Source organism: Epinephelus lanceolatus, chromosome 19, assembly GCF_041903045.1.
Source record: "Epinephelus lanceolatus isolate andai-2023 chromosome 19, ASM4190304v1, whole genome shotgun sequence".
Lineage (NCBI taxonomy): Eukaryota > Metazoa > Chordata > Actinopteri > Perciformes > Serranidae > Epinephelus > Epinephelus lanceolatus.
The window spans coordinates 18,333,365-18,359,526 of NC_135752.1; the positions used below are offsets into that span (position 1 = coordinate 18,333,365).

The window sequence follows — 26,162 nt, forward strand, 5'->3', positions numbered from 1 at the left end:
CTTATCCATGAGTAGATGCACACTTCCTTCCGCATGGTGATGCGATTGGTGGGTGTAGTTCCATACAAAGAAAATAGTTCCTACATGAAACTGCTCACAACAAGGTCTATGGATGATCTTGAGTAACCAGGTCATGATTTCGGGAAAGAGACATTGCTGTTGAGTTTTTCAAATGTATTTTTTTTTTACACTTTGAGCACCACAAGCTGAGTGCCATCTAGTTCCATTATATTGGAGAGAAGACAGACATCTCTACAGCCAATATCTCCAGCACCCAGCAACTCACATCAAAACAATCTAGACTGATAAAAAGCACCACCAGGTAAGAGGAAAAATATGTATTTTTGATTTTGGGGTGAACTGTCCCTTTAAAAAAATTTTAAGGCTTAAAACGGTCAAACTATTAGGTATTTCCCTAGAAAAATGTTATGTTGAGAATCATCAGCAGTGCTAAATTACGTACTGAACAGTGATACTAACAGATGCCATGACCCTGAAGGAAAACATCTGACACCCAGAGACAAAGTTAGGGATGAGTGGGATGTCATGGCGTACATACGTCACATACAACACTGACACAAAAACAACAATAATCTTTAAGTTTTGGACAGTTGAATCGTTGTGTAACCAGTCGCTGCTGTAATCTGAGAAAATCCTTCTTTCACGGGACACATTAATACAATCTGACACCCTTCCAATAAATAAATTAGCATCGACTCCAAATTCAGCCCAAACACTGATGCAAACACACACACCCTCCGATCTGGGTGTGTGTTTGCCCATGCAGCGCTCTGAGAAGAGAAAAGAAAAGTGAGAAAAAAGAAATTGGCATGCAGTGAAAGGATGCCTCCTGAGAGGAAGAGAAAGAAGGAAAGTGAAGATGGTGATGGTGATGATGATGATGGCGGACAGTACCCAACGTACCAGAAACGTTAGTCCTCACTGGTCAGTGATAGTGATTCTGCAGAAGGAACCATAGTCATGTGTGGGACAGAGGTGTAGTGAGGAAAAAGAGGGATGAAGAGGAGGAAGAGAGAAAAGGAGTGCAAACAGTTACAGTGCAGGAAATGACCAATGTCACATGTGCTCAGCTCTCACTTGGGACAGACCAGAATACAAAATGAAAAACCACAAGTTCAATACGGAGGATTTAAGATTTTTTTTTTTTTTTTTTTTTTGAAGATTTTGAGATACACCTGCATCTGATTTTCGAGGCCAGTGAGAGCTTTGCTCAGCAACGTTAGTGTCTCCTACTTTAAAAGAGGCAAGCTGCTACTCTGACAACAAACAGGTCCAGGATAAAAGAAAAGTTAGCTAGCTCACGAACACAAGCAAGCACAAGGCAGATACAGATAATGGAGAACAGAGAAGAAAACCCTCTCACGTTCATCGCAGTCACTGACACATTTCTTCACTAATCAGATGAGGACAGTGGTGAGGTGGGCGTAAGTGACGAGTAGTGGAGGGTTAGATATTGTTAGTGATGGTTGACAGCGTGTTGAAAGTTCAAAGTGGTGGCAGAGAGGTACCAATGAGTTGACTGTTTCCCCAAACCAGGAAAAAAAGAGGAAAATAGTCCACTGATGAAGAGTTATATCACTGTCTATCCATCTATTCAGGGATGTCTATCAATCTACCCATCTATCCATCTACCCTCTATCACAACCAGAGCTCTCCACTTTCATTTACCTCCTTTATCCCCTCATCCAGGTGTCTTCACATCCCCCTTAGTAACAGAGAGTATCCACACTTCAGCTTGGATCGCTTGTCATAATATTATAAACTATGGTTTGGATGCTAATGTCCTTGTATAACCTACTGAAACACAGCTGTTTGTTTGAAAGGCCTCTCATGGTTTCACTCACCTGGGCACACTTGGGGGTGCACGGTTAGGCCGGGAGGGCACGGTGGGTGGTGGCCCGCTGTAAGGGTCCGGAGAAGCCCCCGGGCGAGACGGGACTGGGGGTCCTCCTGCAGGAGGAGGTCCAGGTGGAGGACCACGAGAGCCGGGGCGGGCTGGAGGTCCCGGTGGAGCCCTGCGGTTTGGAGTTGGACTGGTGGCTGGAGACCTGGTGGAGAAAAGAGGAGACATAAACCACTGCGCTAGAACAACCAACCTGATCATGGTAGCATGTATAGCTCAAATTTTACTTGATAGTTCAAAAGTGACCATGATACAAATATATATCTTTGAGGGTTAAAAAAAGCCAACTCTTCCCAACAACCATTCCCAAAAAAGCTCTTCTTCTAGGGCAGGTCTTCTGTCTTCTCTCATCGTCCCTTACCTTCCTCCGGAGCCACCCCGTTGCACCTGCAGCCAGGAGTCATCCACAGGAGGCGGCATGGCGGTGCTTATCGTGGATGTGCTGATGTCACCAATGATGCTAAGGGCCTCCCGCAGGGCGTGGTACATCCGCAGCATCTCATCGCGGTGCATGGCTTGCTCCTGAGACTCCTCCATCAGCGTGTTCTGGTCGCCGCACGAGTACAGCTGGGCCAGCAGCTCTGCGTTGATGAACTCCTTAGTCTGGAGAAAATGAGATGGCATTTTTTGATAAAAGTTTCTGTAAGTTTCTGTGGAGCTCTATGTTCGAAACATATATGAATCTGAAAGAGTTAGAAAACGGCCAGCTCACATTGTTAATCATGAGGTGCATGATGGTCTTTGGCATCAAGTCGCGGACGGTCTTGTTGACAATGGCCATGTAGGAGTCAACCAGGTTACGAATGGTCTCAACCTGCCGCTCCAGCTGAGGGTCCATGCTGTGCATTATGTTGTCAGAGCCATTTTCGTCACCGCCATCACTCTGTGGAGAGGAATGAGGGAGAACTTCAGTTTAGCTTCAGCACAAAAGAGTTAGAGAAACAAATACAACATGTTAGATAAAGGGAGACTGGTAAACACATTAGTCCTCCTAAATAACTGTTCATGGTGAAACGTTGACATAAACAGGATGAAATGCAGGATGCAGACCAAAGTAACATACCTTTCCTTCTTTCTCCTATAAGGTCAAACAGCGATGAGGAAAACAGACATCGAAAGAGGACAGATACAGTATCACATGAGAGACATGACAACATTTAAATAGACTCCAAATACACATCCCAACAACTCTCATCTTACTATATATATTTCCAATGCTTAGCATGAAAAAAATACTTTGATGAAATCTTACCGTGACCCGTTCAGGATAAACTCCGGCTCTGAGGAAGGAGGCCTTCCATGCATCAATGTCTTCCTGAGTCTCACAGGCCAGCTCCAGCTGACGGTAGTCCTTATACACATTCCTGTAAACACACAATGTTGAATGACGTTCTTCATGCTTTCATATATTATTCTTTTATACCTTACGGTACATTTGTCACTAGAGCAGCTATATATTCTTATACCAGTAGCTGGAAGTAGGTAAGTACATTTACTCAATTACTGAGGTACATTCTCACTACATTTCAGAGGCAAATATTGTCCTTTTTATTCCCCTACAGTACATTTTGCTGCCAATACCCCTGCACTTTGTGGTGACAGAAGTTCACCACTAGTTGTCTTTCATGTTATTTAATAAAGTGATAAAACAGAATAATAGGAGTTATAACAAAGTAAATGGTAATACAGCTGAAAGGTCAGAGCCCCGACACCTTGAGCGTCCTCCGTAGGTCTGACAAAGTATCACAGATGCAGTCTCATTATAAAATGAAAGCTTCACAGAGGGAGAGTGTAAGGGAGGCCTCCGGTTAACTGATAACCTCTGTGAGAGCAGAAGCAAAGCAAGTCTCTCATACACCGATGAAATGTGTTCAAGGACACGGTGACACAAAACTTTAACTCAAGAGGCCAGCAGCACCATGTCTATATATAGGGTAATGCTAAATTTTGTTCTCACAAACGTATGCAATTTTTTGTTAGGATTTTTACTTTTGTGTAGTGTTGCTGTTTTTACTTAAGTATAATATCTAATGACTTATGAGATCTCTTGAAATTTTACATGTATATCGGATGAATCATTAAAAGTTTAAAAGGACAGTTTACCCCAAATCAAAAATACGTATTTTTCCTCCTGTCTGTAGTGCTGTTTATCAATTTTTTTTTTTTTGTGTGTGTGTGTGTGAGTTGCAGAGTGTTGGAGATATCGGCCGTAGAGATGTCTGCCTTCTCTTGTATATAATGCAACCTGCCAGCTGTATCCCCGTGCAGAAGGAAGTGTGCATCTACTCATGGGCAAGAGGCTCATGCTCGTGAAAGCAGGTGATAAAAACATTAATGAAGTCCTCTTCGACTGAGCTCTAATATTAGCTAGCTCAGTGGTGCTAGGTGAGCTAGCAGTAGTTGCACGCCTCCTTCTGCATAGTGACATGGTTGGTGGGGGTAGTTTGGTAGAAGGAAAATAGTTCCAACATGAAACTGCTCACAACAAGGTCTGTGGATTATCTTGAGTAACCAGGTCATGATTTCTGGAAAGACACATTGCTGTTGAGCTTTTCAAATGTGTTTTTTGGCACGTTGAGCACCACAAGCTGAGTGCCATCTAGTTCCTTTATATTGGAGAGAAGGCAGACATTTCTGGGGCCAACTTCTCCAACAATCAGCAAATGACACAAAACAATTTACATTGATACACAGCACTAAAGATCAGAGAAAAAAATTAATCTTTTGATTTTGAGGTGAACTGTCCCTTTAAGTGGGCTATAGAGCTAAGGCCACAGTAATAGTTTATTTATTTTGTGGAGAAGTAATGTGCTTGAATATGACATTTTGCTCCATTGTCATGTAATCACTAATGTGTAATAGTAACAGTAATGAAAACCTCTGTTCAGTGTTGAAGAGGGCAAAGATGTGCTTGCTGGACATGAAGCCTTTCTCCACATCGCGCAGCTTCAGGTTGTCCACCTGCAGAATGTACTTCTTCTCCTTCTCCTGCAGGAGGCGAAAGAGAAACACACTGGTCATTCATGAGAGCGAGAGAAAGAAGACTGACTTGCTCTGTGGGTGAGGAATTTGGCTAAAGAATAAAAATAGTCATAGAGATTTACAGTATTTTGCAGTGACACTGTAAGTTAGACCAAAAATAAAAGAGCCTCTGCAAAAGTCAGAGTTGGAATATAATCACTGTGGGCTGATCAATTTTCTACTTAATATATATTTTTATTATATTAAGAGAAACAATGACAGAAACTTGATTAAAAGAGACAAAAAGAAAGCAGATGAAAGAGCTTGGGGAAATCAGGAGTGAACGCTCACATATTGAATTTAACAGCAGACAAAAAAAGAGAAGAAAAAAGGGAAGAAAGACGAATGGGAAAGTCGTACACAGCCCTCAAGTCTGTGGTTTTGATTACAGTTGTGCAGAGTAAAAAAAAAAAAAAAAAAAAAAAAAGGGGGGGTGGGGAGTGGGGGGCAAGCAGCAAATGAGAAACACACACATACAGAGAGAGGGAGAGAAACCACGCTGCAGTGTAGAGATCTCTTGTACTTGTAAATCTGCACACAACATATGATATCCAGACATCCAACTATTTATGAATCAGGGAACCTCAAAGTTAGTCAGCTACAGTCTGACACATGCCAGCACTCTCGCTCCTTCACTATTTCTCTTTCTCACACACACGCACACATGCACGTTGTGGTTTAACTCCTCAAAGTCTATTGTTACAAAATGAAGTTTCTTTACCGAGGGTTGTGTGTGTGTGTAAACATTTTACTATCGACAGTAAAATTAGTATTTAAAAAAAAGAGAGAGAAGCCAAAAATAGCACAGGGTGAGTGAGTTCCTTTAAACATACACTAAAGATGCGCACACACACACACACAGAAATACACACACATTGCTTTGGTTGCAAACAGCACCTTTGAGCGTAGTCTCTAACTAACCTTAAAACCATCTGGATAGCTAACCACGGGCCTGCCCTGCCCAACCCAGTGTGTGAGTATGACTGTGTGTGTGTGTGTGTGTGTGTGTGTGTAAGCAAGAGAGGGAGACAGGGGGTTGCGTGTGTGTGACCAACCTCCTTCATCAAAGGATTTATGACCTGTGCAGCCAAATGGTCATATCCCCTAAATGCATGTAAAAAACTCACACACACACACACACACACACACATTTGGCAGCGACAGTACACCCAGGTGCTATACAAAAAAAACTAAACAAGCAGTCGCCCCAGACTGCTGACATCATCATTTATAGGGCAAAGAGGTCCCTGTCCTCCGACTCGAAGTTTGTTCACTACTTCTCCATCTTCCTCCTTTTTCTCGCTCACTCTTCATCTTTTTTTTCCCTCTTTCCCCTTGTTCCCTCGCTCTCTCTGGCTTTTCCTCTCCCTGGGAGTGAGCAACCTTGGACTGATTCATACATTTTCCTCTCCTCTGGCCAGTAAATCCAGTCAGGAGAGTTGGAAAGGGAGGAAGAAGAGGAGGGGGACTGGTGTGTGCATGATGTGGGGAAAGTACAGAGAAACTGAATTAAAGCAGAGACAGAGCAGCAAAGTATTTGTTAAAACAAGCTAGATTTAATAATATGGACACAAGTTGGTTATTATGCAACTACTCTAAAAAGTTAGAGGAGGTTTGATGCACCTAAAAGCCAGAGGTGTGGACCCGAGTCACATTAATTTGAGCTGAGTCAGACTTGAGTCACAAACTTGATGACTTTAGACTCAACTTGACAAAATCAAAAAAGACTTGCAATGATACAAGTGACTCGTGACTTCACTTTGACTTACGCCTTTCGCCTTAAAAAACAATTGATACCTTTCCCCAAGCTCAAGGAATAAGAAGTATGTTATTTATCAGTTCATTTCCTGAATCAACTAATGTTAATGCTATTCATCCCCAGCAAGTCGCTTCTTTGAACCAATCAGAAAGCATCCAGTCAAACTGCAGGAGAGAACCATGAAGAACTAGCATTACAAAACAAACATTACAAACACTCATTGGAAAAAATGCACCAAAGATAATTTTGTTCATGTACAAAACTACAGAATGGTCAACAAAAACTGAATTGCAGTATTCAAAACTTGCAGGTCAAAAAGTACAGACAGAGATGCAGAAACTTCTAACTTCGTTTGACATTTGAAGTTGCACAAGATGAGGCTAATATGAACACAGCCAGTCCCTCTAGAATTTTGCAGGCTGTTTTTAAGTTTGTTGCAGTCTAAAATGCCTGATTTTACGGCAGCTTTTCTAAAAATTGTGATGCATGTTGCACTGTTTATAAGTGTTTTTTTGCAATGAAATTGTAAGATCAAGTAAAAATGGCAAAAGTAACGATGCAGTGACTCAACGATGAGTTTTTCTCCTCCTGCTCTCTGTGCCCGGCTAGCACAAGCTAACATAGCAGCAGCAGCTCACAACCATCACAGAGCTGAACATTGTCAATAAACTAATAGCAACACCAAAATGGCTCAACTCTTTCGTTAAACGTCTAAAAAGGGTAACATTAGCCGTGTGATGCTAACAGTTAGCCCTGTCATTGTGTGTGACTTGGTTCCAGGTGCTGAGCTCACTCCTGCAGCAGTAGTGTCATGATAAAAGACAGAAAGAGAGAGCAAATCAATGCGCTGCGTGCAGCTCTACAGTGAAATGAGATTTTACCTGTTTTAAATAGTCAAAATAGCGGTACTATTAAAATAGTAAAGTTGCAGGGATTGGCTGAATTTGTATCAACATCCTGGAGGTAATGCATAGCTAGCGAGCTAATGCATAGCTAATGTAGCTTAATAGCTAAGTAACTTTTTAACAAACTTGCAAGAAATTATTACAAATTTAAAAAATAATCCATATTTTTTATTAATTAAACATATTCTCTTGTTAAATTGAGTTGTTTAAAACTCAAAGTTCAGGACTTGAGACTTGACTCATAATTTGTCAATCTAAACCTGGGACTTGACTCTAGGCTTGCTTTTCTTGACATGGGACTAGAGTGCAAAGTCTTAAGACTTACTTGTGACTTGCATAACCATGACTTGGTCCCACCTCTAAACTGCTAAAAACAAGACTTGTCAGAAAACAAATCTGAAGGCATGAATGAATGAGTATTATTACATTTTCCCCACCTCTGACAGATTATCAGGTTTTCTCTCCATCAATCAGCCCATCTTGCATGTGTGTGTTTTCATGTGTGTGTGTGTGTGTGTGTGTGTGTGTGTGTGTGTGTGTGTGTGTGTGTGTGTAGTTGTGTTGAGGGAAGTTGGGAGTTGAGTGCTTTCCCATATGCTCCCATAAAAGCCAGCCAGCAATAGCGGCCAAAGGTACAGATTTCCGACGTTCTGCAGCACGCACACAGCAGGGACGCATGAGAAAACAAACTCCAACATACAGATGCACACATGACATGCATTAGCTGTATGAGATACATACGTACGAAGTCCACACACACACACTTTACTTGACCTTTATCCGCAGAAATTTTACTTGCATGAGACCCAAACTCTGTGAATCAACTTCCAAGAGACAGACGGGCAGAGACATACATAAACACTGCCAGTAAGGAATGGATGTGTGATGGCCAAACCACTACTGGGCTGTGAGGAGACTTCCCTTCTGTTTGCAATAATCACCATGGAAACAGTAAGGTTTTGTGTGTATTAAGTCCTTTGTGCTTGTACCTATTATTTAATGCATTTGTGTGTCTGTCTGTGTGTTTAATCAGTATGCAAGGGAAGAAATGTAAATGCAGAACAGGTTTTTGAGGACATTTAAGGAGCAAATTATGGGAAGCAAACCAGTAATCCAATGCTGGGATACACCTTTAGTTAAACTATGACCTAATGTCACACACTGCCAGGAACATTCACATTTGTTGATTTATTCTCAAAGAAAATGTCACCACTACAGTCTCCCTTTTAGTATTTGGGAGGGATTGCAATGAATGTACATCTTAAATAACACAATTCTCACTTCTCACATTCAATTCATGCAAGAAATTTATTGACATTTATCATTAACAAGCAGTGATGTAACTACAGTCCCTCGCTGCAGGTCCGTTTTGCTGTTTCCAGCTTCTACATGAATCTCTCCAGCAAGCGTCTGTCCTTCTCTGGGACGACCGCTTTCCACTGCTTTTGGAAGGCGCTGTGGGTAGAAATCTTCTGGACGATGTCATGTCCGTGGTGCCTCACATCCACTGCAGCATCCATACATATTTTGCTCACAGCAACAAGAAAGCGTTTGGTGAAGTTCTTGCCACCTGTAAGGGTCCGTGTGGCTCCAAGGATGTCACATAACTGGCTGAGGTGCTGAGCTGCACTCATTCTAACCGCAGCACTGCGGTGAGTCAGCCCTGCATTCAGCAGCACGTTCATGGTGCAGCCAGGGCTGCAGTTTTGAACCATGGCATCCAGCGCCTGATTGGCTTGCTGCTGGATGAAGGTGTTGGACTCAGACACTTTCAGCAACAGGGCGCAGCCTGTGTCCTCCACCATGTCATCCATGATCCTCTGGAGGTGAGTATACATCTCACCAAGAGTGGCCATAGCGGTGCAGGACACCATAGAGTGCGGGTTTTTAACATCCTCCTTGACACCCGCACAAACCTTAAGAAGAGTGGCCTTCAGTGCGTCTGGATGGTTCCTTGCCAGATGTTGGATAGATGTTAAGCCATCTATTTTTTTTTGCCAGTCAACAGAGCTGAGCAGTTTGAAGATATCGTCTAGGCTTTTCTCAGGACTGGACAACGACCGCAGTCGCTGCTTGTCTTCATCAGTCTTTGAAGACAACCGTCCCACCTGGGAGGGTTGAGTTGGCTTGGCTGTGGTAGGAGGAGAAGGAGGAGTGGAGGTGAGAGATGGCTGAGGGATGGATACCTCAGCAGGACTTTGAACCTCCACTTTGCTGAGACTGTCCTGAGAGCTGGAGCCCCAGTCTACCTTTAAGGCCTCCTGCCTCAGATGGACATGAATGGCCTTATCCTCCATCAAGGTCCAATAGTTGTGCTCAGCACTTTTTTGAGTAGTCGTTTGGTCCCTCTTGTATTTAGAGGTCCTCTGATTACCTGACTGCCTGGCAATCAGGTCAGCCACCTTGTAGGCTTCCTCCTTCAGATTAGCATGCATGTTCTCATTTTTCATGACAGACCAGAAGCTGTCCTCATCGAGGTTTTCACAAGTCATCTGGCCAAATTTGGACTTGGGCCTCTTCTGACTGTCCATAATCAGGTCAACTACCTTGTAGGCCTCTGCCTTGAGTTGAGCATGCACAATACCATCTTCCATGATAAACCAGAATTTGTCTTCATGAAAGATTTCCATAGTTTTCTTGGCTCTGTTGTCTTTCCAGAAACAATGCAAGTTGTGTGGTGTAGCTTGGTACACACGGGTAATGTTGACAGAAAGATGCTCTTCACAGTCAATCAGTCAAGTAGTTCTGATTCTATATTCTGTTCTATACATGTTATGATATTGCTATTCTGTTGCTAGGGCAACAGCTCTGGTAACTGCTTACTTCCTGTCAACTACTACTACTTAAAATGTTTATCTTGTCAAGTTTGAAGTGGTCACACACACACACACACACACACACACACACACACCTCAAGTCCCAAGTCAAACACAAGTCCCAAGTCAAGTCCCGAATCCTACACCTTGATTTTTAAGTCCTAAACAATTCATGAAGCACTGTTCACCATATGTAATGCCATTTTCAAAACAGAGCAATGCTAAACATCAACGTATTTTTAACATTTGTATCTATTCTATTAAAATATGTTTGTTAAAACAAGCACAACTAAAATTAGTCCTAAAAATGTTGTATGTTTCTGTCCTGTCTTGTTGTATTTACCTCATCTCTTAATCATAAAATAATTATAGTTTTCTCTTCCCAAATTTGTAAGACATTTTCTGTAGGACAATGCTTCCTTCACAATGATATTGAATGTTATTGTATGTTTTATGTCGAAATAAAATAAAAAGAGTTGATTTGGGAAATTAATTGATTCATGGCACACTTTTAATCTTGAGGCTTGGTAAAAAGTATTTTCAAGTCTAAAGGATCAAGTGCGTGTGAAGTCAATGATTTATGGGATTAAAATACTTAAAATAAAGAAGTTTTTCAACTTAAAAAAAAATTACATTAATTTCATAAATCTGTTTTAGTCAGATGACAACTTATTTTAGGAAGTTGGTCAAAATCAAAAACATTTTGAGTAGGATGGAACTAAAATAAATAAGTTAGAGTATCTTAAAGGTTTGACCAGTAAATATCAACACAACTAAAATATAACAATATAAAATAAATAAATATAATATTAAGTTGGTTCAACTTAATTAAGCTTTTTGAGGTCAAAGCAGTCATCTTGGTTTTACTAAACTATTTGAGTTCTCTTAAAAATGCCAAAGTTGGAACGACTCGAAAAGATACATGCAAATTGTTACCTTAATTATTCTAAACTGAACCAGTGGATTATTTTTTAGAGTTTATTTAAGTCAAGTCTAAAGTCATCAACTTTGTGACTCGAGTCTGACTCGACTCCAAGTGATGTGACTTGAGTCATTTAATAATTAATGGGCAATTCCTCCCTGTGTGTTTGCTACAGAGATTGGTGGCAAAACTGCCTCTGATGTTGTTGTGTAAAACAGTGAAATATACTCTGAACTGCCAGTTTATTAAGTGAACCTAGCTAAAACGACTGCTGTCTAATGCAACAGTCCTGCAATAATCTTAACCTCATGAAGTTTATAATGTCAGAAACTGTTTTAAAGAGGTGTTGATTCAACTTTATGATCATTTTGGAGGCTGCAGTTTGTGCTGCTGTTAAACTATATTGTGTTATACAGAAAAGTGTCTCTGTTATTTAGCCTCCTCTGACAGATATAAATGGGGTGGACAAAATAATCGTCAGTGTGACACAATACAGTTTAAAAGCTGAATCAACACCTCTCTTTTCAACAGAGGTAGGATTTATTTCAGGGCTGTTTAGCAAGCTCATAACTGGATATTGAGTGTATGTCAATGCGACCCTGCTTATGTCACAGTAGCAAAAGATGCTCTGGGTGTGGTTGTACTTGAGGTCATAGTGTACCCACCACAAAACCAAACCCTCTATGAGGAACTGTGTCAGTCCACTTTAATAAATCCATGCTCAATTAATCTGTTACGTCTGTTTTAAACAGCCACGTGTGAGAGGATGTTAATAGGTTGGTTCACTCCGTTGTTCTGTGGATTGTCCATTACTCAGGATGATTCAGACTTTGCTGTGAACAGGGAAAGTACCAAAGAAACAGTCCCTTTGAAAATCACTGACGTCGAGCTTTGTTGGTCATCCACAGTGCCGGGAACACTGATTCTAGAAAGAGATGTTCCTGTTACATTTTTTGAATACCATTTTATAGTGTCACCTCCATTATATTGGAATGGAAGAAGAAATCACAAAGGCTTATTCATAAACACCACCAGAGTTAGTTGGGAAAATATGTCTTGGGTGAACTGACCCTTTAACCTTGGATACTGGGTTTGAAACCATCAAAAGTGGGTTTGCATTACACTGGTCTTCATTCATCCATTCATTAATGTGCATGACTGATTTTACTAGTTTTCTCAAACAGTGTTTTTGTATTTTTATGTGTGATGTGCCTTTTTGTTTGAACCTCCACTGCCACATTTTTTACCCGCACACACACACACACGCAGTAACCCAGGCAGTGCACTTAACCTGTGGTGTTCAGAGCAGTGTGTGAGCAAAGTATTTTCCATGGTTTTATTTTGCTAGTGAGTAATAGCAGGCTCATTATGAAAAGCCAGAGGAAGTTCACTTCTGGATTCATAAAGGCACTTCACCACTCTGCACGCCGTCCAAAAAAACGTCTCAAAGACTCAAACACTAATTCAGAATGTGGATGAAATATGGCCTCACACACACACACACACACACACACACACACACACACACACACACACACGCACACACAGGCATGCTACAGTATATATAAACATACACACACGCGGGACCCTTACATAAACCGTATCCAATTAACACTTTGAAACAAATCTGAGCAGTTTGGTGGGCAAAACCAAGAAGATAGTCATTTACGGCATCCATGTTGTTTTAAGAGGCTGCATGTCTTAGTGTGTGTGCATGTGTGTGTGTGTGTGTGTGTGTGTGTGTGTGTGTTGGTGTGTATGTTGATGGGAGTCTGATAGAAAAGTCCTGGTGACTTGGGCCATGCATCAAAGGGCTGCAGAGAAGCCGCACGGCATCTGGGAGCAATAACGCTGCCTCTAACCCTTCATTACCACAAAGACTGGGCCCTGGGTGGCAGCCAACGGCAATTTTCACAACCCTCCTCCTCACCTCCCTCCGTTTTTCTTTCCCTCCATTCTTCTGCCATTCCGCTATTGAGTTCTGTCTTTAAAAAAAATTAAACACAGAGCATTTCTGTACACGATGGGGATGGGGAAAGACATAAAAAGGATGGGATTTGTTGGGTTTGAAGCACTTGTGGAAAAGCTTGTTTAGCTCCTATGCTCAATGCCAATTAGACAAGTCCAGTCAAATTGATTTATGGAGAGCTTTTGTTACAAAATGCTTCATAGAAAATCATTATCATAAACATAATGCACTTTTGGAGGAAGAAAACAAAACAAAAAAAGACATATTGCTGAGTCTGAATATAATCAAAAATCCCACTAACGCATACAAAATGAGTGTTTGGTCTGTGAGTAATACGCTTTTGAGAAACAGCATCTGAAGAAACGTACAAAACCCAAAACCAGTGAAGTTGGCACGTTGTGTAAACCGTAAATAAAAACAGAATACAATGATTTGCAAATCCTTTTCAACCTATATTCAATTGAATACACTGCAAAGACAAGTTACTTAATGTTCGAACAGGTAAACTTTGTAATTTTTTGCAAATGTTAGCTCATTTGGAATTTGATGCCTGCAACATGTTTCAAAAAAGCTGGCACAAGTGGCAAAAAAGACTGAGAAAGTTGAGGAATGCTCATCAAACACTTATTTGGAACATCCCACAGGTGAACGGGCTAATTGGGAACAGGTGGGTGCCATGATTGGGTATAAAAGCAGCTTCCCTGAAATGCTCAGTCATTCACAAACAAGGATGGGGCGAGGGTCACCACTTAGTGAACAAATGCGTGAGCTGATTGTCGAACAGTTTAAGAACAACATTCCTCAACGAGCTATTGCAAGAAATTTAGGGATTTCATCACCTACGGTCCATAATATCGTCAAAAGGTTCAGAGAATCTGGAGAAATCACTGCACGTAAGCAACAAGGCCGAAAACCAACATTGAATGCCCGTGACCTTCGATCCCTCAGGCGGTACTGCATCAAAAACCGACATCAGTGTGTAAAGGACATCACCACATGGGCTCAGGAACACTTCAGAAAACCACTGTCAGTAACTACAGTTTGTCGCTACATCTGCAAGTGCAAGTTAAAACTCTACAATGCAAAGCGAAAGCCATTCATCAACAGCACCCAGAAACGCCGCCGGCTTCGCTGGGCCCGAGCTCATCTAAGATGGACTGATGCAAAGTGGAAAAGTGTTCTGTGGTCTGACGAGTCCACATTTCAAATTGTTTTTGGAAACTGTGGACGTCGTGTCCTCTGGACCAAAGAGGAAGAGAACCATCCGGACTGTTATAGGCGCAAAGTTCAAAAGCCAGCATCTGTGATGGTATGGGGGTGTATTAGTGCCCAAGGCATGGGCAACTTACACATATGTGAAGGCACCATTAATGCTGAAAGGTACATACAGGTTTTGGAGCAACATATGTTGCCATCCAAGCAACGTCTTTTTCATGGACGCCCCTGCTTATTTCAGCAAGACAATGCCAAGCCACATTCTGCACGTGTTACAACAGCATGGCTCCATAGTAAAAGAGTGCGGGTACTAGACTGGCCTGCCTGTAGTCCAGACCTGTCTCCCATTGAAAATGTGTGGCGCATTATGAAGCGTAAAATACGACAACGGAGACCCCGGACTGTTGAACAACTTAAGCTGTACATCAAGCAAGAATGGGAAAGAGTTCCACCTGAAAAGTTTCAAAAATTGGTCTCCTCAGTTCCCAAACGTTTACTGAGTGTCGTTAAAAGGAAAGGCGATGTAACACAGTGGTAAAAAGGCCCCTGTGCCAACTTTTTTGCAATGTGTTGCTGCCTTTAAATTCTAAGTTAATGATTATTTGCAAAAAAAAATAAAGTTTCTCAGTTTGAACATTAAACATCTTGTCTTTGCAGTGTATTCAATTGAATATAAGTTGAAAAGGATTTGCAAATCATTGTATTCTGTTTTTATCTACGATTTACATAACGTGCCAACTTCACTGGTTTTGGGTTTTGTAATTTGACTTAACGCCGTTTGGACTTCATTTAAAGTAAGGCCACATGTTGCCAGCGTTTAAATCAGGAACAGCAAACAATTTGGCCGAGAGAATTCCGAATGGGAACAGCTAGATTGGAGCTATTCTGGGACGATGTGTAAAAACACACAGCTGTCAGTGACTCATCGAGCTGCAAGGTTGCGCAGTGATGCTCATAACAAATCACCTTGGGCAGCATGCCAGTGTCCGCGCTCTCTAGTACTTCATATATCTTGGGAAGTGCTACTTGATTAAAGTTTCTCTAGCTCGTCTGTCAGCCTCAGACAAATGCTTCAGGACATCAAATCTAATCGGAAAATGTCCAGATTCATATGGATTTTCATATAAATTCTCATGTTTTCTTTGATTATTATTTAATGTATGACATGTTTTGTTTGGCCTGTGGAACTTGCTTGTCATTGTGTCGACTTTTTTTCTCTCCTAACATAATCTTGGCTGATTCTGCTGACTATAAAAAAGTGACAGCCTTTGTGCTCTGCTTAGCTCTTCCTGTGGGAATGAGCGCAAACACAAATAAACTCCTTCATGGGGAAAGGAAACGTGGTGTCCACATGACAATGACACATTCAGTCAGCGGTCCGGCTGAAGCACAGGCTGGCAGGTCAGTGATACCTTCCTGTTTAGCAGCTAATTGCCAAGCAGTTAATTATCTGGGCTGCGTTTACTCCTGCAGAAGGTCAGTGTAACAACCCAGGGGCTGGCCCGGGACATGTGATCAATCACTGGTGACCACCAAAGAGTCAAAGACAGAGGGAGGGGGCACTGCAGCCCGCTAACCACATAAACACGTGAAAATCCCCACACGTCTAGCGACTGCTGGCTGATGGAGGGCAGAGGCTTTGTTCAGCCTTTGTGTGTTTAGTGTCTGTGCATATTTGGCACAAAGCTCTCACCTCTCCTGAGAAATATTCCAAAGTTTGCTTAAAAAAACATATCAACTCACATTTGTGAATTTAAACATTCATATCCATGTCTAAGTGTGTGAAATGACAAATAAAGCCTGTAAATCGCTCATTTATTCACATGAGAAACAAATATTATCAGATGTAATGAAAGGTGCAAAAAAGACAAAAAAGTGCACCTATTAACTGAAACATTCACATCTGCGGTAAGTGTGTGATGTCAGAATACATTGAGGTAAAACGTTCACATATGTAAACCAACATGAACTCACACAGGGGGTTCTTGTAGGTTTCACAACAGTAAATGAACATTATATAGAGTCCTATCCAGTATATACGTGGGTATATGCACATGTAAGTATAATTTTAAGCCAGTAATCTACTCTTTACTTTGCTACAAAGAAGCTAAGGGTGAGGGCCACTTATTGCAGATGCCAAGTTGCCAGATGTGTGGAAGAAAAAGAAGCACCACCTGTATTTTGACCATTACGTGACTGATATATATCTAACGGAGTAAAACCCAGAAGAAGAGGCAGCTTCCAGCGACAATCCATGACCATATCTGGCCACAGTGTTTATACCAAAATCTAAAAGAGACAACAGTTGCATAATAAGGTGCTTGTACCTCCAGAAAAACACTGAGATCTCCACTTTTAAAAGCTAGTAAGTTAAACATAGTGTAGGTGAAAATGTAGTTAGCTAGCTGACGTTAGCTACCGGTATGCTAATTTTTCATGTGTTAATCTGTGACATTATGATTATGACATTAATTTATCTTGCAGGTCTGTTGGGCTTCTAATTCATTAATCCTTGTTAAAAGAAGTTATGATGTATTCACACTACGAGCAGCGCAACATCTTGACCAGCTATAGCTATGATCGCCATGTTGCCATTGAAGTGTTGCACAAACGCTTGTTGCTGTAGTTATGTCATCATGAGCTTGTGTGTGTCTGCTACTTACAACAAAGCACCTCAAATAAATGTCAGCTTAAGTTTGTATATCTATGGTTTTGATCAGTATCTGAGCCCCATTTCAACATCACACTTTGGCACCCCATCGCATCACTATGTGCACCGCAATGCTCACAAAGCTAGCAAAGCATCGGCTAACTAAGCTAAATGACACAGTACCACAGCTAGAAACAAAAACAAACGACTGGTTGATGTTTCTACGTGTCATTGGAGTGCTGAAAAAAGTCTAGGCCAAATTAACTTTGACATGTAGTCTGTTGCCGTGTTGCTTTTGGTGTGAACACAGCATTAGGGCTATCAGTTCATTAGCCTGTCAAAAGGTTGATCAACAACTAGAGGTTTTATTATTATTTTGCAAGGGCCTCTTAACAAATATTAAAATGGAAAGTAAATTGTACAGTAGGATTCTCAAATAGTAATTTTTGCTTTTAATTGAGTCATTCTTTATGTGAGTAATTGTACTTTTACTTGAGCATCAGTATTCTACCCACCACTGGTTCTAACATGCATTTGTGGAATCACTGTAATAGAGGCAAAATTAGAGGAAAACAAGGGAGAGTTAGTCCTAATCCTGTTTTACTAACACAATCATTTCATCACAGTCATTTCATCGTCAGAACTGCACGGTCCAAATACAGTCAGACCTAAATTAACTGCTCGAATACTTTTTATAGAACAAGGAACTGCCAGAATATAAAATTTGCACTTCTAAATCAAACTTGTTCTGCACATAACACAGAGGGTGTGTTTGGACTGAGTATATTTTTATGACATGACTGTGCCAGTGGCGGGCAGTTCCAAGGGTGGAGAGGGAATTTTTTTTTTAACTTTACACATTTACAGTAAATGTGATATTTATAAACATAAAAATATGTAACTTATGTCGAGGTTAAAGGTCAAATTGTAACTCAAGCTGATCATTAAGACAAAAAATAACATATGTATGACAAAAAGTAAAACATAGCTATAAATGTGACACATGCAACATGAGAAAACATTGTTTATAAGCTGTAAGACACACCAAAGTTCATGCCATGTGTTATTAAACACATGCAGGAATCTTTAAATGTCTGTCAATCCTTCTTCAAAGGAGGCAGTGAGCCTGCGGAGTCTCACATACACATGACAAAATTACAAACTGCACACACACGCACACAGGGTGTATACAACTTGCCAAAAGCCATTAAGTGCACAAGTGTGGTTTCTTTTTATCTGTCCCGTGTCTGTTTGGGTCTAATCCCAGCCTTTGTTTCTCTAATGATTTTTGTATTGACATTATGCTCCGGATATGCGAGGAACAATCGGGGGGGAAAAAATGATAATTTACAGAAAGAAAAACATACATTACTCATTTATCTCATCAGCCAGGCAGGGTAAACTTTGAATTATCCACAAACCACCCTGTGTACCTCCTCGGCCCACTCTGACACGCTGCGGTTGCCACTCATCTCTCGTTTCTCTTGTGCAATCTCTAACCAGCTTTTCAAATGTTTTCTTTTAAAATGAGACGCAGTAATTTATTCATTACTGGTTTGGGTACCGTTGTTAGCATTTTTCCATCATTTGGCCATGTAGTCAGTTCTGTCTGTCTCTGAGTCTGACGTAATAGATTTACATTTAAAAGGCAACAAAGATAGAGGACCCAACTTGACCATTTCTGTTTATCTGTAAAGGCGTCTTATCACCAGTGTGTGTGAGAGAGAAACAGTTGACTGTGCCTGTATTTGAACCATTCAAACTTGATTAAAGAAGGCATTTACACGAGGGATACTAAACTTTACTATTTCCTTTTACTTTTAACTTCTTCTCTACCACATTTTTGAGGGAAATATTGTACTTTTTCCTGTTCTCTGTATTTCCGAAGTCTTTGAGTTGTTAGCAGTTCCACCAAGGAGACACTGCAACCTTAAATTTCTCACATGGTTTCACATAAATTAATATTTAAGGCCCAAAGAGAAAAAAGTATCCATGACATGTCACAAAAATCAAATATTGGAGAAAATTCAAAGGCATAAAAACAACTTTGGTGCCGCAAGAATATAGTTCCTACATGAAACTGTTCACAACAAGGTCTGTGGAATATCTTGAGTAACTGTGTCATAATTTCTGTAAAAAGTCATTGCTGTTGACTTTTTCAAATTTATTTTTTTGGCACTTTGAGCACCACAAGCCGAGTGCCATCTAGTTCCATTACATTAGGGAAAATGCAGACATCTCTATGGCCAATATCTCCAACACTCTGCAACTCACACCAAAACAATCTAGACGGATATATGGCACTACAGGTAAGAGGAAAATGATGTATTATTGAGTACATTTTATTGATAATACTTATGTATTTTTACTTAAAGCAGACTGAGTAAAAAACAATGTATGGACTCAAACAAAAATAATCCCTCTAAGTCATCACTGATCACCCACTAGAAGTGTGTGGTGGTGTGTTTAGACCCTGCCCTCTGCCTTTATTTTCTCCTTTTATTTTGCTGTGCTCAGGGCGTTTTTGGGCGTCAGCCTTTGGGCAGTGGTGTGTAGCCCTCAGCCACAGCGTGCAGGGTGTGAGGGCTGGACTCTATAAAAACATAACGACCAGGTGCTAGATTGTAAGCATGCATCCAAGAGGAAGCTGCGAAAATGGCCGGACACAGTGCCAGAAAAATGCAAATATAGCGAGGGTAAAAGCCAAGTGGACAAGACTTGTTCAGCCGGGGAGGCGGAGCCAACTTTGAGTGCTGCGTTTACAAACCGCAACAAAACAATCCCACTTATTTGGCCTTTAGGTATAATTTTGAACGCAGGACCTTTACCTGTAATGGAGTATTTAGAAATGTATGTATTGTTTGTTTACTTAACTAAAGAATCTGAAAAGTTCTTTTTGGACTACATCTGAAATACGCTGGACCCTGTCTTCAGTTTTTCATTTCAGCAAAGAAATAATAATGACATGATATTAAGATGGAAAAAGAAAATAAAAACCAAGCTATTTTGTGGTTGACATTCATGTCATCCAACAAGAATGATGGCGATTGTACATGCTATCTCTATCCTGAAAACTATCTGCGGGCTTTTACTGTAACTCGGCTGATTGATGACACTCGCATGAAATATGGGGGATCACATTTTGGGGCTGCCGTTTTTGGGTTTGGCTGGTGTGTTATACACAAATATAAAGCATGGTCTTCACAAGCTTAGCCTCACCACACTGATGCAAACACATGCAAGATACAATTACACCCACACAAACTGACGGAGTCCTTCGCTTCGTGCCGTATCAAAATACAAAGATGGGAAAAACGAAGTCAGAAACTTCATGACAAGACAAAATAACATGGACTCACAGATTACACTGGATGTGTGTGTGTGTGTGTGTGTGTGTGTGTGTGTGTGTGTGTGTGCATAGTTTCTCAGTATTTCTGGCTTTACTGACTAAGAGTTTGAAAAAGAAGCTGCCTGCCTGGTCATCCAAACAGTGGAAACAATGTTGGTGCGACCGCAGCGCTCCCCCCACCCACCCATTAAAATCTTCTCCTTCCAATCCTTTAACTCGAACTGCAACAATCATGAGGATTGATTCTCTTTTCTGGCTTGGTGCTCAGCTGCATTTTTCGTATTAGTTTAAGCTCCCCACTCGCTGGGCATCATCTCACCTCCTTTTCGCCCCACATTTTTAAGTTGCTTCCTACTTTCATCTCCATTTTCCTCCCCATGTCTCTCACTTTTCCTCCACATCCCTCCATCTCTGCCGGTACTGCTGACTCGTCTCTCCCGGGACTGTGCCTGCTTTGATTTTGGAGCTCAGAAACCATAGCTAAAACAAACACACGTCCTTGGCCACCTCTACACACACGCACACATACACCTCGAAACGCTAGCATTGATTACTCCTGTCTGCCAGCGATAGGAGTTATGTGAGTGTGTGTGGGTGTGTGAAACGAAGAAGGTGAAGGAGGCAAACTTTGACTACTTATGTCTCAACTTTGAATTACTTTTCCTTCTTGTCTACACACACACACACACACACACACACACACACACACACACAACCTCTCTCGCTCTGGTTCTGATTTACCAGTAGTATGTCACCCTTCACTAGCACCCCCCCTCCGTGTGTGTGTGTGTGTGTGTGTGTGTGTTGGGAAGGCTGCAGAGCTGCATAAAGGGCTCTTTATTCGAGTCGGACAGGGAGAGGAAATCAGCTTTAGAAGTAAAAACAGAGGGAGCAAGAGAGAGATGGAGACCACAGGGCTGCACATCTGGAGTTATTACAAGGCTTCCTCCTGCCTGCCAAGAAAACGCCGACATTCCTGCCCTCACTACAAAGACCATGGAGCCTCTGCTCTCACTCCTACACACATCCATCACTCAGAAACCACACATACACTCACATGTACCATAAGTAGAGATGTGCACATACAATAAGTGGATGGGATAAACACGCAGGCGCTTTACCAAACACGTATATGCCTCCACGTGAGCGCACAAAAGCAGACGTCCTTCAATCTGCCCACATACGCTTCCACTAAAGCACTCCCTCCCTCAGCAGCAAATCCTTCACTCCCTTTCCAAACTTTACAACGCACACGCCAAATCAGTGCGTCTCACTTCCTGTTCACCTTTGACCTTCCACTTTCTCCCCAAAAGCCAGAGAAGAAAGACAGAAAAAGAGGGGGGCAAAAAAAAAGCCAGACAGAGGGAGGGGAGAGGGGAGAGGAAAAATGGGGGGCCGACGAACTCCTCCTCCTTCTCTCTCTCCATATCTCCTCTCTCTCTCCTTCCTTTTTCTCCTTCTGTCTCTCGAAGGGGAAACTTGATGGCCAGTCCTTTGCCACGTCGAGCCTCCAGCCGGTCCACCTTGCTTGCTACCAGAGCGCCTTTTTTGCTCCGGGAAACCTTTGGTAGACAAATCCAAAAGACGCAGAAGTCGCATTAGATCGCCATCAGCCTGTTTTCACCTCAGTGGTGCGGCAGCGTTGATTCCCAAGGACATCGGGAGATGAATCGGGGCTAACAAGTCAGGAAGGAGACAAAACACAAATGAGCCAAGAAGAAGAGACATCACTCAAGATAGCGAGACGCGCAGAAGAGAGAGGAGATTGTCAAATCGCAGGTATAACCTCTTTCTGTTTGGCGTTTGTCAAGAAGACAAAAGGTAACATATTCCACTGCTTTGAGAGGTGGTGGGTCAGACTTAGATCTCAACTGACCACAACTATTCACTGCTAGGTTTCTAACCAAGAAAGTTTGAGAACACTTGGAGAGCAAAGCTGGCTTTTGGGAGTTTCATTTTTTTTTAACTGATAGCTTAATCTCAACAGTTTTTTAAACTATTTAACGTCTTGTGAAATATCCTGGGTTTTATCTACTTTGTTTTGGCCTGGGGGTCAATGAGGACAAACCAAGTTTAGGTTGTACAAATTTGCGGTAAATGGGGTATGACCTCTTTGTGTGCGTTTATACATTTGCACTCTCTGTATGTTGCCTGCTTTGATTCATTTTCAGCAATGCAAAACACATGGCACTTTGGGGTTTTTTTGCAACAAAATATTTGCAGATTGAAGAAAATGAATGAATAATTGAAAACTTGACCAAAAATATCCCAAATAATACGCAGAATACACTGAATAACTATCAGATTTATTCAATTTTTTTTAAGCTTCAATGTGTCTTGAGTTGTTGGCAAAAATGCATTTCTGCGTCTGGTGTCTCTCCTCCAGAGCTGCGTCTGGAATGCTGCTGCTCACAGCGGGAAACAGGAGGGAATGTCGTTGAATCTGCCAATCAGTGGCTATCACCTCTGTCTAACCTCTCCTCCTCCTCCACCACCTCCTCCTCCTCCTACTCCTTCACCTCCCTGCCGGCCCCTTCATCCATCCCTCACATGCTGTTTCTCCTTTAGCCACACAATCAGCCTCATCAGCACTTTGTAGCACACCGACTATGAGAGCAGAAGGAGCCGGAAGATACTGGAGTCACAGTGAGTATAGTTTTCAGAGTGTGTGTGTAACAGCATCTTCATTCTGCTCGGCATGAGTAAAACCTTCTCCACAGCAGCATCCTCCAGTTGCCCAGCCCGCCTGCCCAGTGTTCAGACTACCTGTTCAGGAAGTAGTGGTTGTACAGTAGTCTGCACATTGGTTAGGCTGGCCGGGGAAGCACGGGACGACTCGCAGTGGCCGAAATAGGGACAAGAAAGGGAGCAAGAGTGCTCCAGAGGGTATCCAACAGGCACAAGCACATCAGGCTGTGGGAACACACAGCACCACCCTAAGTCCATCTGGACAAGCCCGGGCACAACCCTAAATAAAGCACCCAAAGGCTCCACCGCAGAGGTCTGGCACTCGCTTATTCTGGATTTATGAGTGACGGATACATGAGTCCCGATTTTTTTTTTCCAACGGTTTGAGACATAGTTGTTTGTCTTGCTTTATATATATTTAAAAACCTATATATTTGTATTGTTTGATTTGTCATTGAACCAAGAGTGAAATCTGATGAAGATGAAACTGTAAAAATAGTTTGAAACAGTTGAAATAAAGATGACTGGATGTCTATTTGACATTGTTTCTCTTTTTCTTTCCTCAAGCAAATTACACAGTCACAGAAATTAAACAAATACTATGTCCAAAATTTTTTAATGTCATATTGGCCAACTGAATCTCATTCATATAAATAAAAGTGATGGTTGCATGACATCCCCAGCATGTTGTTTATTTTTCTACAAAACCAAAAGATCAAGCTGAAAACTAAACCCCCCCAAAAATTCAACCACACAGAAGAAATGAACACTTACCCAAAAAGATAACTAAAACACACAGTAACCCCCCCTGCATCTCACTGCGCTCCTGACCAAAATGTACAATTACGTCTCTGCCTTCCCTGCACCAACTTTACCTCAAATGACCATGTAATGTGCAGAGAGGCAGGAAGCCACCGTACAAAAATGTTGAAAGAGAAGCCACTCTGTCATTGTCTGTTCGCCATTTTTACGAGTCTTTGTATAGCCCTCCCAAAAAAAGACAAAAAAAAACTGTTTGTGGCTTTAGCGTTTGTAGGTGACGTCATGTGAAGCGCTACAAGTTTAGCTAAGACCCCCTGCCTTGTTTTCCATTATGTTTTGTTTTCTAGCTCTTCACCGGGGCCGCAGTTTGTCTTCCAGCCCGCGTGTCTTTGATAAAGCAAATCCACAGCGTACCATTTTGAACTCCCTCTCCCTCTCAAATACACAAAAGCAAAGTAGAGGGCAGGAACGTTCACACGGTGTCCCATCATAGAGCATCGTCTGCAGGAATGAAAACCGCAAACCAACCTGTTTCCATTTAGAGCCCTGCCACCATGTCGCAGCCTCGGGAACATGCACACACATCAGTCCACGCACATACACATAGGCGTGTGCACACACACACACACACACACACACACACACACTGTATGGCAGACATGTTTCTGGTGAATGCGTTGAAAGCAGCAGTCTGCTGTTTCCCCCCAGGATGTTTACAGCTGGGATCACCAGGCGGGTCTGGCTTTCTGGCAGCTTTACAGCAGGAGCAGGGAAACCCGGGCAGACACACACACACACACACACACACATAGAGCCAAAAGGGGTACCCAATGAAAATACAGCCGCTGAAAGGACAGCTAGGTAATATCTAGAACTTATCTATATGTGTGTGTGTGTCTGTGTGACAGGTAAAAATGTCTCAGTGTATGCATTTGATTATAAGAATATATGAATATCACATGTGCCGGCAGTCTATAACATCACAGTCGTGTGGTTTTTTTTACTGTACATTTTTGTTTTCTTTTCAACCATTTTTTCTCCATTCACATCTCCCTCCCTCTCTTTCTGCTTTGGGAAGCCATAAGCTACAGAGGAGCCTGATTCAAAGAATTGGCATGTCCTGTGGTAATACAGACCAGAGGGTTTCTAGGCACACACACACACACACACACACATATACACACACATGCACACTAACCAAAACATCCTGGCACCACTAGTTGGGTTGAAAGTTATTATTAGTGTCTGGGGGTGGTGTGTGCATGTGTGTTTCTCTGAATGTGTGTGTGTAACCAGGCTGCGGCAAGGGTTTTCCCCATGACGAGAGGCAGTCAATAAAACGGTGCTGCGCTGTTTTGCAAGTTGGTGTCAAGAAATGAATGTGTCTGTATGTAAATGCATGAAAAGATGCAAAAAAAGACATTTCTTTCTCTCTGTAGGGAGTGATACCTGTTTTTTATTTTAAACATAAAACAGTTTCCAACTTTGTATCAACTGTGTGTATTTTGGCAAGTATCCACCCAGGTGCACATGTGAGTATAAGCCCTCATGAGTGCTCTAACCTCTAGTGTGCGTGTGCTCGTGTGACTGGACTATATAAAAACGTTCAGCTTGGATAGAAAACAAAATGGAAAGTTTCTCTTTTTTCTTTTCTTTTTTTTTTTTTTAAAGTCATTTGCAGTACCCTTCAGCCTCTCCGCTGAGCTTTAACACCGGCACCATGTGTTGGTTTTGGGTCTCCCAGCCCCCTCGCTGTACCATGTTCAAATAAATATACAGTACAATAGGCGAGGAAAAGAAGGAGGGTGGGGACAGGGGAGAAGGAGAGGGTGACAAGGAAAGAGTGAGGCAGAAAGAGAATGGAGAGATGGAATGATGAGAGGGGAGGATGAGGAAGAGTTTCCTCTGGTTTGGGGATAAACCTTTGAGGATGTGTAAGGGAGCAATGGGAAATGAGGGCAGGAAAAAGGTATAAAGGGAGGATATAGAGGCAAAATGTCCACCCAAGCCCTTTCTCCTCTTTCTCCTCCTCCCTCCTTCCTCCTCTGAGCCCCCACCCCCACATCTCCTCCCCACTTTCTCTCCCTTCACATGGTCCTTGTTACTCCTGCTGCTAACCAGCTAACAAGAGACACTCCTGCCTCCTCCCCTCTCCTCCCCGACAATCCAGTCTCTTACTCCG

The 26,162-nt window shown here is 42.0% G+C and overlaps 1 protein-coding gene across 20 annotated transcripts in view; it reads right to left on the reverse strand.

Annotated features, from left to right (window-relative positions):
- The window catches only part of dnm1a (dynamin 1a), a 72,802-nt gene that overhangs the window by 4,754 nt on the left and 41,886 nt on the right, over positions 1 to 26,162 (reverse strand). For 7 of the 20 annotated variants that reach the window (XM_078162416.1, XM_078162418.1, XM_033647685.2 and 4 more), the window contains 6 exons: positions 4,803 to 4,912; positions 3,177 to 3,288; positions 2,988 to 3,002; positions 2,637 to 2,807; positions 2,286 to 2,527; positions 1,866 to 2,069 (listed from right to left, as the gene is read on the reverse strand). In XM_078162416.1, the coding sequence (XP_078018542.1) occupies positions 1,866 to 2,069; positions 2,286 to 2,527; positions 2,637 to 2,807; positions 2,988 to 3,002; positions 3,177 to 3,288; positions 4,803 to 4,912 (854 nt within the window). Of the gene's footprint in view, positions 1 to 924; positions 962 to 1,865; positions 2,070 to 2,285; positions 2,528 to 2,636; positions 2,808 to 2,987; positions 3,003 to 3,176; positions 3,289 to 4,802; positions 4,913 to 26,162 lie in introns of all 20 variants that reach the window. The other 13 variants (XM_078162414.1, XM_078162413.1, XM_033647687.2 and 10 more) reach the window with 3 other exon arrangements.